Source organism: Emericellopsis atlantica (assembly GCF_019669845.1).
Source record: "Emericellopsis atlantica unplaced genomic scaffold F5Z01scaffold_8, whole genome shotgun sequence".
In the NCBI taxonomy this organism is placed as follows: Eukaryota; Fungi; Ascomycota; class Sordariomycetes; order Hypocreales; family Bionectriaceae; genus Emericellopsis; species Emericellopsis atlantica.
In genome coordinates this window covers 256,174-268,194 of record NW_025764710.1, presented here as the reverse complement: position 1 = coordinate 268,194, position 12,021 = coordinate 256,174, and the positions used below count along the sequence as shown (strand labels likewise).

Sequence of the window (12,021 nt, the reverse complement as noted above, 5' to 3'; positions counted from 1 at the left end):
GTCGCAGATCTGTGCCCTCGACGAACTGTGGTATCGACCGGTGCGTTGTTGATGACTTAAAGATCCGCGGGGGGGTTTCTATGTAAATGAGGTCCGCAGAGGGCGCGGGTGGAGAGGCAGCGTTGGTATCGGCAAATGTCTTGATCGATGTTGAAGTGGGATGCAATGATGCTTGCAGATTGTCGGCCTGGTTCGTTCATACGACGACGCCTGGAGCCAAAAGGGTCACGTCAGGTGGCACCTTCCTGCCTCCAGTTCGGGCACGGGGAGCTGCACAGTGCAGAATGCCGCCTTACCTAATCTGTACGAATGAAGAAAGAGTCCCACATGGTAGATGCAACAGCGTTAGTACATGAACCTCATTGCTTCACTCACTACCTCACGATGTCGCCCGATCCTAGATCCTAGAGAATCTAACCAATTCGAAGTATTTCCGAAGCTCTCGCATTGGCGCAAGTGTGAAGTACATTGCATTTACGAGCATAGAAGAAGCGGTTTCTCGCGCCACCTCAACGTCCCTACTACCATCCACTATCAGCCAGCAAGTCCACTCCAACTGGTATTATAGAGCAGCAGATTGGTCTCAGCCACGAAACGGGGTTCGGCTTACGTAGCCGTTGGTCCCAGATCTTCACAAGCCTGTCAAGCACGCAAGCTAAAGTAGGTTTTAGGCTGCTACGCGTTGCCAGGCCCTCCCCCTGCCGACTGGGCTGTGTTGTGAGTGACGACGTTAAACAAAGCCCCCTAGGGTCCTGTCAGCTACCGCCCACGATCACCATCACCACGCAAGCCGCTTCGAGACTCAATCAAGCCAACAGTCAGCGCTAAGGCCTGTGGCTCTCCAATATCAAGTGCTGTTCCGACGGTCGTAGTCGTGTAGGCAAAATGGCGCTCGCCCATGCCAACAAGTGGCCATATCGCGATATTAACCTAAAGGTCACCAACGATGCGTATTCGTTCACCTCCCCCTCGTCGCCGGATGCGCCCGCTTTGATACTCGATCGACCCACCGGAGATGTTCGTCTGAGCGAGAGCTCGTTGCAAAACACCAAGCGGGCCACGCGCGTGTCGAGCATTGCTGGTATTCTGGGTGTCATCCAGCTCAGGCTAGGTGAGTAGAGGGGGTTGAGGGGGGCCAGCCTTCTCGCTTGAACCTGACCGATATTAATGCTCCCTTCCTAGACAAATATGTGATCATCATCAACAAGGCAAAGCCCATGGGCCGCCTCAAGGGCCACATGGTCTACAAAGTCATTGCGACGGACATCTTACCAATGCGCGAACGCCAGATCCACGACCCGGACGAGGATACCTTTATCGAGCTTCTCAAGACGTTCCTGGCTACAGGGCCGATGTACTTCTCGTACTCGATCGACCTCACGAATTCGATCCAGCGCCAGTCCCAGGCCGACTTGTCGCAGCCGCTATGGGCACGCACAGACGACCGATTTTTCTTCAACAAGTACTTGCAGACCGACCTGATCAACTTCCGTACACAAGGCTCACGGAGTCAGCCTGGTCAGCAAGCTGGAATCGACCCCTTCATTCTGCCATGCATCTTTGGTATGTTCGAGATCAAGCCAACTAAGTTCAAAGGAACACCTCTTTCTTTGATTTTGATCTCCCGTCGATCGCGGTATAGGGGAGGAACAAGGTACTTTACCCGTGGCCTGGACGAAGAGGGCCATGCTGCCAACTACAACGAGACTGAGCAAATCGTCATCTTTAACGACAATTCTACAAGCGGCATGTCTGGCCATGCGGGCAGCTCCAATATGCAGAGTGGAAAGCTGGGCGGTGCAGACCAGGACATGCAGATCTTCGCCTACGTGCAGACCCGCGGCAGTGTGCCATCGTACTGGGCTGAGATCAATAGCTTGCGCTACACGCCCAAGATCCAAATCCGGAGCCCTGAATCGGCTTTTACCGCTGCCCGGAGGCACTTTGACGAGCAGATCAGAATCTACGGCGACAATTACATGATCAACCTCGTCAACTCCAAGGGTCGCGAAAAGAACATCAAGGACCTGTACGAGAAGATGGTGCAAGTACTGGTCTCCGCGCCAAAGGAACGAACCGAGGCAGATCGTCTCACGGACGAGAAGTTCCACATGATCACCCCCCAAAGCAAGGCCCAGGAATTTGACAAGCTGCACTACGTCTACTTCGACTTCCACACGGAAACCAAGGGCATGGCCATGCACAAGGCTTACCTGCTCATCGAACGCATGGCCAACGAGATTGAACAGCAGGGCTACTTTAGGGGTGTCGAGACCCCAGGTGCCCGGGACGGCATGATTGACGCGCGCAAGTTCCAGAGCGGCGTGATGCGTACCAACTGCATGGACTGTCTTGACCGCACCAATGTCGTGCAAAGCAACTTTGCTCGCCACATGCTCGATCAGGTCTTCTGGGAGCTCGGCCTCACGCCCCGCGGCGTCATGTTCCGCGAGGAGGATCCAGCCTTTGAGTTCCTGTTCCGCAACCTCTGGGCCGACAACGCCGACGTTGTGTCCAAGTCGTACTCTGGCACTGGTGCCATGAAGACCGACGTGACCCGCACCGGCAAGCGCACCAAGCTTGGTGCCCTGCAGGACGGCCGCATCGGTCTCACACGGTACTTCCGCAACAACTTCCTCGACGGCCCGCGCCAGGATGCCTTTGACCTGTTCCTCGGCGCATACCAGCCCGGCGTGTCCAACATCGGCACTAGCCTCGTCTTTGTCGACAAGAGGCCCATCCTCATCCAGTCCATCCCTTATCTCCTTGCGTTTAGCATATTCATCGTCTTGGTGGGCATCTTCACCAAGCGCGACCCTACGTCGAGCGCTATTCCTATTCGCCTGTTCATTTTGTTTTGGAGCCTCGTGTCGGTATTTTGCTTCAACTTCATCCTCAGCCACGGGATGCTTTACGTGAGTCTACGAAGCAGATTAGTGTGCCGCATCGAAGACATTGTTCACTAACCCTTCTTCCTTAGGTCAACTGGCCACGCCTCAACCCAAGACCCTTTGCCACCGAAGGGTATGCGGAGCACTACTCCAAGGCCACCAAAGCACCCATTGTCGGCCCCTTTGTCGCCAAGCACGAGAGAGGCATGAGCACCGCTCGGTACCTTAATGCGGAGGAGGGCAAGAAGAGAATTGAGTAGACAGACCGCACGCTCTTGTTTCGCAATACACCTGTTTCACGCATGTACATAGACTTTGACTCTAAGACTAATAGAAACTTTTGGGATAGGCATGTTGTTGTGTGAATGGTACAATATTATGCATTAAATGTAGAATGTTGCGCAGTGTGACTATGAAAGAAATGGGTGCTCCGAGGCTATGCCAATAATAATAAAGAAAGGAAAAAAGGGGGTATAGGTGTGCTAACAAATTCCCAATCCCAAGCACGTTGTACCCATAGGAAGTGTTCTCGTATCAGTGAACATGCCACTGATCCATCTCTTACAACCACAGCAACCACTTCACGGCGCTGAATGCACCTCTCCCTACGCCGAGGAACACCCTGACTACCATAACCATGAACCACACGTACCACATGAATCCCACCAGGGCCCACTCGACTGCGAGCCACAAACCGCGTCTCACATATCGGAAACGTCGGCGTCGACTTCGGAGGAGTTTCTCGATCGTGTCGACAACGTGCTTGACTTTCAGAGGCTGATCCAGAGCGAGTTGTTTGCTCGTCTCGTCAGCTTCGTCCGCCGCGTTTCGCGTCATTTGGGACAAATCATCCGTCAGCCGTGAGCGGACTTTCCGAATCCGCTCTTGAAGTTTGGGCGTCGTCTCCGACGCGAATTTGTCGGCGGACGCTTGCCATCTTTGTCCCGAGGCTTGCATTGCCGCACCGAGCGCACGAGAGGCAAGTGGGTACATGTCGCAGGTTGCCACAGATTGGTCCTGAAACTCGGTTACATCCGGGGTGAGGGTCGCGATAGATGCCCATGTCACCCCACCAATCTTGCTCCGAGGGTCTTCCTGGGTGAGGGCCAGGTGCTCGTGACTGAGTGGCTTCTGCTGCTCGTGGGCACGACGGTTGATCTCCATTGCCTTGATACCCGAGCTCAGTATGAGGGCGCGAACGCGGGCAATCTCGCGCTTCGACAACCTCGCGCGCTCAGGGGACGGGTCATGATCGTGAATGGACCAATGCCGACTTGCCGACCGGCTTCGAGGATCGAGCATTTGCGCATCGATGAGGTTCTTGAGAGTCTCGTCCTTGCCCCCGAACCCACCAGCTTCATGACCGTGATCACCCCCGCTTGGGGAACCATCATGCTCCCCACGCTCGGAAACCACTGATGGTGGCGCGGTGGGTGAGGTATCCCGCACGTCAATGCGTGGCGGCCTGAGCTGTTCCCATTTCGCTGATTGTCGGCTGACAGGACCTGAGAGACTTGCGGCAGCCGACTTTGACTCTGGAGCACCAGAGGTCTTTTTGGGTGGTTCTCCAACATGATGGAACTCGGGCATGCTGTCGAGGAAGTGTTTCGCGTTCGGGCCTTGTGCGTCTTCCTGCGCACGTCTGGATTGTCGACGTGACAGGGCGGGGGGTTGCTTGTTGGGGCCTATCCCATTGTCGTTGTCAGATTCCTCTGAAGTCTCTCCATCGACTTCATTCTCGTTGCCGTCCTTCTTCCAGAGAATGTCGCCTATCTTAGCAACACCTCCGCGGAAGACTGTGTCAATACGAGGGCCACTCTTGAACAGGCCACGAAGGCCGTTACCCTGGTCCTCGCCGCGCAATCGCATCGAGTTTGAGGGCCGGTGAGCCCTGTAGCTTTCGTCGGTACGGCGCGTGGCAAGCCTTTCCGAGGGCGACGGCGGTTCGGGCATGAAAGATCCTTGTCGCCTAGCATCATCCTCTGCCTCCGAATGGGACTCGTCCTCATTGTCGCGACTTCTGTCTTTGAGCTTTCTCTTTATTTTGGAAATAGGGTTGCGAGTAGGTGACCCTGAGCGACTCGAGGCGACCGAAACAATATTGTTCATTTTCGGAGGCGATGTGAGATCCTTCTCGTCCTCCAGCTGGGGTGACGCAGGATTGGAATGATATTTGGTCAAAGAACTTCGCCGCGGATGCTGAGGGGCTTCCAGGCTCGGCCTCCCAGGTTTGTGTCCAAGGGACGATTCAATCTGAGCTCGAAAGCCGTTGAGCCTGGTGTCGGGATCACTGTAGTCGGCCACTGAGGTCTTGCGGCTGTGTATCTGGCCTGAAGCAGATGGAGTCTTTGCTGGCGAGCTCCAGCCTTGCTCATCAAGCTTATGCTCAGCTTCCGTTTCTGTTACGTGCGCCAGCTCTGCAGCCTGTTCTTCTTGTGCCATGACGCGGTTCATCTGCTTCTGCAACAGATCACTTGTGTCGCTCGTGATAGTGTCCCGACGCCCACCTCGTGTCCTGGATCGCTTGAGCTCCGGCCTGTTCTCACTGTCACTACCGGATTGGTCAGAGACGGAGCCTCGTTTTGGTCGCAGCAGGTTATGGCCACCATATCCTGAGCTATTGTGTCGATGATGGAAAGGCCTCATGTCGTATACTTTCTGTTTTGCGCGATCTCTCCGTCCTTCAACACTTTCATTCGTGTGGATAAGGCGCAGATCGTGTGCCTTATCACCGTGGTCCGCGTCCGTCAAAGACATAGGAACCATTCTTTGATCGGTATCGTCGACTTTGCCGGAAGTAGACTGCAGCGTGTCCTGAGCCGGCGCCGGGAAGATTTTGCGCCAAAACCGATCCTCAATCAGATGCTTGTGGTGGTCTTGCTCCAGCCAGTATGCGTCAGCAATCATATCGCACGGGTCGAAGAACCAGTCCACTCGGGGTCGCTTCACGCGCATGGCTTGTACAGGGTCTGTGGAAGCCTGCTGATCGAGTTCCTGGTTGCTTGAGAAATGAGGCATGGTGAAAGTGACACCAGTGCCACGTCCACCTATGTAGCCAGACTCGGTGACCCTGTCCACCCACTCTCTCACACTCTCAATGTCGCCAAACCCCAAAAGCTCTCCATCTATCACTTTGCGCTCACGTGCGCGCACCTTTCGGTTTCTGACGTACTGCAAAGGGTTATAAGACCTTGTCGTGGTGAGCTGACCCCCTTTGCTGGTACTAGAAGAGCCTCTGGGTGCAAGATTTGGCGAACCAGGGGCGGACCCCGACTGTTGATTGTATTCGGGTCTGAGGGGCGGCAAACTCGTCAACAGACGTCGGTACTCCGCCAGCAGCTCAAGGTGCTCTTTGGCTTTCTGCGCTCTGGCCAGTGTTGCTGCCGAGAATTGGTATTGGTAAGTCCCATCGTGGCCACTGTCTTGACTAACGTGCATGGGGCTGTTGGCCCGGTGTCCAGATGGCAACCTTGGTGACGCCCCTGGACTTGGCCTGGGTGATCCCGCTTGAGATGTCCTCCGCTGTTGTTGAAAGTGCTGTCGCAGGTTGCTCTTAGATGCTGAATCCGGCAGGGGTGCCAAACGTGGCGGATTCGATCGCGGTCCATAACGTCTGGATGCGGCACCTCGAGACTCGCCGAGGCTCAAGGCCATGTTCACGATCTGCGTAGCTTCGGTGTCAGGCACTGCCCCGTTTGGGCTACCCGATGATGGCTCCGTTGTGTCCTTCGTCTGACGCTCAGGGGTACGGGATGCCCGGCTTGCATCGTGGCGCGTGGGAGGTGAAGTTGTACTGTGCCTAGTGTATGGTTCTTGATGTTGTCCTGTACTTTGTCTCGGTCGTTCTGGCGTTCGCTGAATGGATTTTCCCTTCGGACGTAGCAGACTTGTCGCTCTACGTCTCTTGCTCGACTCCTCAACAGGAGCGACGGTATCCTGCAGTAGGAAGCCACCAGTCGACCGGCCCTTAATCCGTCGTCGACTTCGTAGCGAGCCTCCCCCCGGCTGTTGGCCAACCGGGCTGGAAGCTTGACCCATGACGTCGCTACCTGACGCATTGTGGCTCCTGTCTGTCGTGGCGGTCGATGGTGTCGCAACGCGGCGGAGGCTGCCGGACTGGCTTGACTCGCCCGTTTCCTCGCTCGATCTCATGGCACGGTCGGGTGTCGCGGGGGTGGCTTGCGCCCGGTACTGCGGAGTTCGTCGGAACTGACTCTCGCCGTCGTCGTCCGCCATTGCGCGCGATGCTTGTCACATGGCTTATCCAGGCTATAACAGAAGAGTCGGTCGCGTCTTGCAGGGAACGAAGCGCGGTGTCAGCAGACAAAGCTTCCGATGAGACTTCGATGGCGGGTCGTGGGATGATGAACAGCAATCAATACTGCATGACGAGGCAGGTTGGCGGTGACATGACCACCTTGCCATTCAGATCGGTGTCGGACGCGACAGCTCCCAAAGCTAATTACCTATTAGCATGTGCTAGCGTGACACACCAGCTGGGGAGGTGCCGGCCTACCCTAGACGCAAGGCCCACGACATTATGCCTCTACTCGCGTAGTATCAAAACTTGGATCTACCAACATCACCGCTCAACACCCGCTATTGACAGTTCTATTTACAATAATCGGACTCATCCTCTAGTCCATATATACATGCATAAATCTATACAAATCTTACACGTCTAATTGCTGGCTTATGCCGGTAGTGCGGCAACAACGTCGTTGCATCGCTTGCACAGCTCGTCTTCGGACGGCGCCGTGTAATTCCAGCAGCGTGGGCACTTGGCAGCAGATGGAGGATACACCGTCAGGACACCCTTGCTTCCAGCTGCTTCGAAAGCCTGCTCGTGTGACCAAGCCGGCTCTGTCGGGCCTGGTAGGTCGATGTGTGCTGAAGACACGACGAGAATGCTGGGCAGCTCATCGCGCCAGCGACTCAAGCACTCTGTGAGAGCATTGTGTCCCTCCTCGGTAAGTATCACCAAGGAGCACTGAAGGGAGCTTCCGATCAGCTTTTGCGTTCGGCAGTGCTCTAAAGCTTGTTTGACCGCGTCTCGGACGGGCGTCAATATCTCCCAATCTGCACGTAGGATCGACTCGTCAAGAGTCAATCGGCTACGATCAGCAACAGGGTCCGTGTACAACGCCCGTGCCGGATGTTCAGAGGATCTGTTCAAACGTTAGTCAGGGCCTTTGCATACTGGCAGAGTCCTACTCACCCATCCTTTTGCAGCCACTCGGGCCGGCTGGCCCAAGCCTCTTCGACCAGCATCGGGGTGATAGGTGCAAGCATGCGCAGAAGACCATTGAAGATGGGCTCAACAACGCCTCCACCGTCTCCGCAGTAGAGCCTGTCCTTTAAGCACTCCAAGTAGAAAGCCGACAAGTCGTTACTCAACCACCGATTCAACGCTTGGATCCCCTGGTGGAATTCAAACCTTTCGTATGAGCCCCGAACCTGGGTCATGGTGTCGGAGAGCTGTAGCAGTGCGATCTGGTCGAGCTTGGTAAGCGGCGCACTGCGCGCAGACTCGTGTAGTGATCCTGACAGCATTTTGATGATGCTCCTGTAGCGAATCAACGCGCTGTGGGCCGACTGGAGGACACCCGTTCCGATCACAATGTCAGTAGTATAGTCGGACATGGCTGCCCAGACTCGCAATGCGTCAGGGCCGAGTGCGTCATGCCTGGGAGCAGCTTTGCCCTTCCCCTTGACCATGGGTAAGAGTGTGCCGTCCATGACTTGTTCTGGCGCTATCGTGTTGCCCAGTGACTTGGACATCTTCTTCCCTTGGTCATCAAGGGTGAACCCGTGCGTTATAAGAGTCTTGAAAGGAGCGCAGATGTTGGATCGGTCAACGCCATCCGCCTTCTGCGCTGCGACATATGTCAAGAGACTTGACTGGAACCAGCCACGATGTTGGTCGCTACCCTCAAGGTAAACATCGGCCTGCTCCGCCGTCTCGGTCCAACTGGTGCCGCTATCAAACCACACGTCCATAGTGTCGGTCCCACGTCGATAGCCTCCTTTGCCTTGCAGACTGGCAGGAATCCATGCGGGATCGTGAGGATCGTCAGCGAACCATGCCTGGGATGTCCTTTCCTTCATGACGGCGATGATGTGTTCGATGGTCTCTTCTGTCATGATGGCATCTCCGTCTGCGCTGTAGAGTGCTGGGATGGGCACACCCCAAGAACGCTGTCGCGATATGCACCATTCATTTCTTCCCTTGATAAAATTTTCGAGACGGTTCCTCCCAACTTCGGGCACAAATCGAACAGATTCGAGGGCCTTGAGTGCGTCTTCCTTGATACTCGCGACGTCTGCAAACCATTGAGCTGTAGCCCTGATCACAACTGGTCTTTTGGTCCGCCAATCGTAGGGGTATTTGTGCTGAATGACCTGGGTGCCAAGTACATCATCTGCCACGATGTCCAATACAGCCTGGCTGCCTCCGTCTAGAATGGTAGGGGCCGACGTCAACCGTTCGGGATCTTCTGGGAAAGCCTCCTGGGTGAAGTGCCCATCGTCTGTGATAGGTGCGAATGCCTCGATGCCGAGCTTGGCGCAGGCTTCGTAGTCATCCTGGCCATGCCCAGGGGCCACATGGACCAGTCCTGTACCCGAATCTGCCGTGACAAAGTCTGCGTGTATGATGGGCTGGGCTGGAGACTCCAAGCCTTGTAGCCTATTGCGATATTCCAGACCAGCGAGCACCGAACCAGCAATGTCTTCGATCAAGATGTGAGCGTCGGGCACGAATGCCTTGACAGCTTCGACCCGCGCATTGGCAACCAAAAGTGCGTATTCGCCAACTTGCAGGACTGAGTACAATATCTCGTCGTGCACGGCAATTGCCTTGTTGGCTGGGAGAGTCCAGGGCGTAGTGGTCCAGATCGCTGCGTACAAGGGCACCTGCACATTCGACAGACCCGGCACCGCTTTCCAGTCAGATACAATTGGATACTTGACGTAGGCTGAGTTCGACTCGTGATTGTCCTTGTATTCCAGCTCTGCTTCCGCGAGCGCAGTGCGTGTCGTTGTGGACCAGTATACCGGTTTGTGCTTCCGGTAGATCAGCCCGTGCCGAACTAGTTTCTGGAAGACACGAAGCTGTCGTGCCTCATAGCCGCTATCCAACGTCGTCCACTTGTTGTCCCATTCGGACATGACGGCAAAAGACTTGAAGCCCTTTGTCTGTGCCTCCACAGTCTTGGAGGCCAACCGCTTGGCCTTGTCACGGATTTGGACTGGGCCCATGCCTTGCCCAGCACCGGAGCCGAGAGCTTTCAGCTCGATAGGCAGTCCATGGCAGTCCCATCCTGGCCGGTAGATGGCACGTTTACCAAGCTGGACTTGATAGCGGACTATAATGTCCTTGAGGATCTTGTTGACTGCGTGTCCAATGTGCAATGGACCATTGGCGTATGGGGGTCCATCGTGGAGAATGAAGGTAGAATCCTCCGGTCGATTCGCTGATTGCCAGGCGTATAGTTCATCGGTGCATTGTCGAGAGTATATCGATTGTAACTTGGGGTTGGGACGGACGCTGAGCTAAGGTCAGCCAGCAACAAGCACCAAAGGACAGCGGCCAGCTTACGGAAAAGTCGACGTCGGCAACTTCAGTGTCGACTTCCACGACTTAGACATTGCGATATGAGGACCATGTCACTAGCGGCAGGTGTTGCAGGTGGACGCCGTGGTGAGTCGTGACATGAGGCCGCAAATTTGCGACGCGACCAGATGTTGGAGTGCAGGCGCGTCTAGGGGTCTTCAGTGGGGCGGTTACATCACCACAAGCTTCAAGTGGTCACTTTATCATGCTCCTTTCAACTTACTGCAAGCCGTGATAACAGTCAACTTGAACTGATAAAAAAGTACAAGTAGGCATTTTCCGTCGACAGCGAAGGACGCACCAGGCATTCTAACCTCTGCAACAGATCAGTCGCTGTGCTCTCTTAACTCACCTCCACAGTTCATCCAGGATGGCGCCCGTCCGTCGCTATCTGCGCATCACAAAGTTTTCGGTGCTCGAGTGCCGTATCTACCTGGATAATCCTGCATTGGCACAATCATGGCTCCTGAACCCACGCGATCCGGTCCTGCCTCGCGTTATCGAAAGCGTGCGGCCCTGGGTGCTGCCCAAGCTTCGTGAAGAGCGTGACAGAGTGAAGAAGAAGTCGTCAAACAAGAAGAAGGGAATCAAGGACACCGTGATAGAGGGTATGTCTCCGTGTTGAATTTTGTCAAGTGCATCAATCGCTCACAGGCGCAGATGATTTTGAAGTATCAATCTTTTTGACAGAGACCAACACCCGCCACTCTATTCTCACCAAGCATAAGCATTTTCACGACAAGGCGCCTGAGAAATTGAGGTCCAATACGAACAAGTTGCTAGGGGCTACCAATGAGAACCCCGTAGATCTAGATGATTCAAACCCGCCTGTCCTGCGCGAGGAGAGCGACGATGAAGTGACCACTCTCGCCGATATTCCACTTGCCGGTGGGAGTGATACAAGTCGCGGCAAGCAAGCAAAACCAGATCAGCCCGACGACGACGAGTTTGGCATGGAAGACGAGGAACCCTATGCAGTTGAGATCGACTCGGATGAGGGCGACGACAGCGCGATGGCACAGGGCAACGACGACAAGAAGAAGATGGCCATGGATGTCTCGTATGAAGGCTTTTCCATATACGGCCGTGTTTTGTGCCTAGTGGTGCGGAAGAAGGATAGGTCGAACCAGCGGACGACTAGCAAGAGCCGACCTGGTGCTCAAGCTGGGGGTCAAGCACGCATGGAGAATTGGATCACGTCGACGCAGGTTCCGATCGGAGAAGAGATTCCATGATTGGCTCGCGGCCGGATAGGCTGATACCAAGTGCTAATGACAATCGAGATCGGCATTGCGAGGCATGTACGTAGTACGTACCGTCGATCTGTCCTGGACTCTCGGAAATCATTTACTTGCAACGCTCATCCAGAGATCAACAACAGTTGCCATGGCGTCGAGCCGCGCTGGGGGAATATCTCGGGAGGACCCCGAGTAATTATCTAAGTATCGTCTGCCTTGCTGACGCGAGGGGAGCCGATGACACGTCTCCTGGCCAATACGCCGCCAATTATCAAAG

The 12,021-nt window shown here is 55.1% G+C and overlaps 4 protein-coding genes across 4 annotated transcripts; 2 read left to right on the top strand and 2 right to left on the bottom strand.

The window, feature by feature from the left end:
* Positions 1-577: 577 nt before the first annotated feature.
* On the top strand, positions 578-3,250 carry F5Z01DRAFT_525775 (phosphoinositide phosphatase). Its single transcript, XM_046260439.1, has 4 exons — positions 578-660; positions 749-1,111; positions 1,183-2,915; positions 2,981-3,250. Exons 2-4 carry the CDS (start codon positions 886-888, stop codon positions 3,149-3,151), a joined length of 2,130 nt encoding a protein of 709 aa, XP_046119863.1. The 5' UTR covers positions 578-660; positions 749-885; the 3' UTR covers positions 3,152-3,250.
* On the bottom strand, positions 3,238-7,354 carry F5Z01DRAFT_650578 (uncharacterized protein). The gene has a single exon (XM_046263176.1). It carries the CDS (start codon positions 7,125-7,127, stop codon positions 3,453-3,455), a length of 3,675 nt encoding a protein of 1,224 aa, XP_046119862.1. The 5' UTR covers positions 7,128-7,354; the 3' UTR covers positions 3,238-3,452.
* Positions 7,355-10,641, bottom strand: F5Z01DRAFT_748881 (tRNA synthetases class I-domain-containing protein). Its single transcript, XM_046266993.1, has 3 exons — positions 10,492-10,641; positions 8,110-10,440; positions 7,355-8,059 (listed from the first exon to the last, which is right to left on the bottom strand). Exons 1-3 carry the CDS (start codon positions 10,539-10,541, stop codon positions 7,585-7,587), a joined length of 2,856 nt encoding a protein of 951 aa, XP_046119861.1. The 5' UTR covers positions 10,542-10,641; the 3' UTR covers positions 7,355-7,584.
* Positions 10,642-10,657: 16 nt separating this feature from the next.
* Positions 10,658-11,861, top strand: F5Z01DRAFT_525577 (uncharacterized protein). The gene is made up of 2 exons (XM_046260438.1): positions 10,658-11,114; positions 11,167-11,861. Exons 1-2 carry the CDS (start codon positions 10,877-10,879, stop codon positions 11,739-11,741), a joined length of 813 nt encoding a protein of 270 aa, XP_046119860.1. The 5' UTR covers positions 10,658-10,876; the 3' UTR covers positions 11,742-11,861.
* Positions 11,862-12,021: the final 160 nt, after the last annotated feature.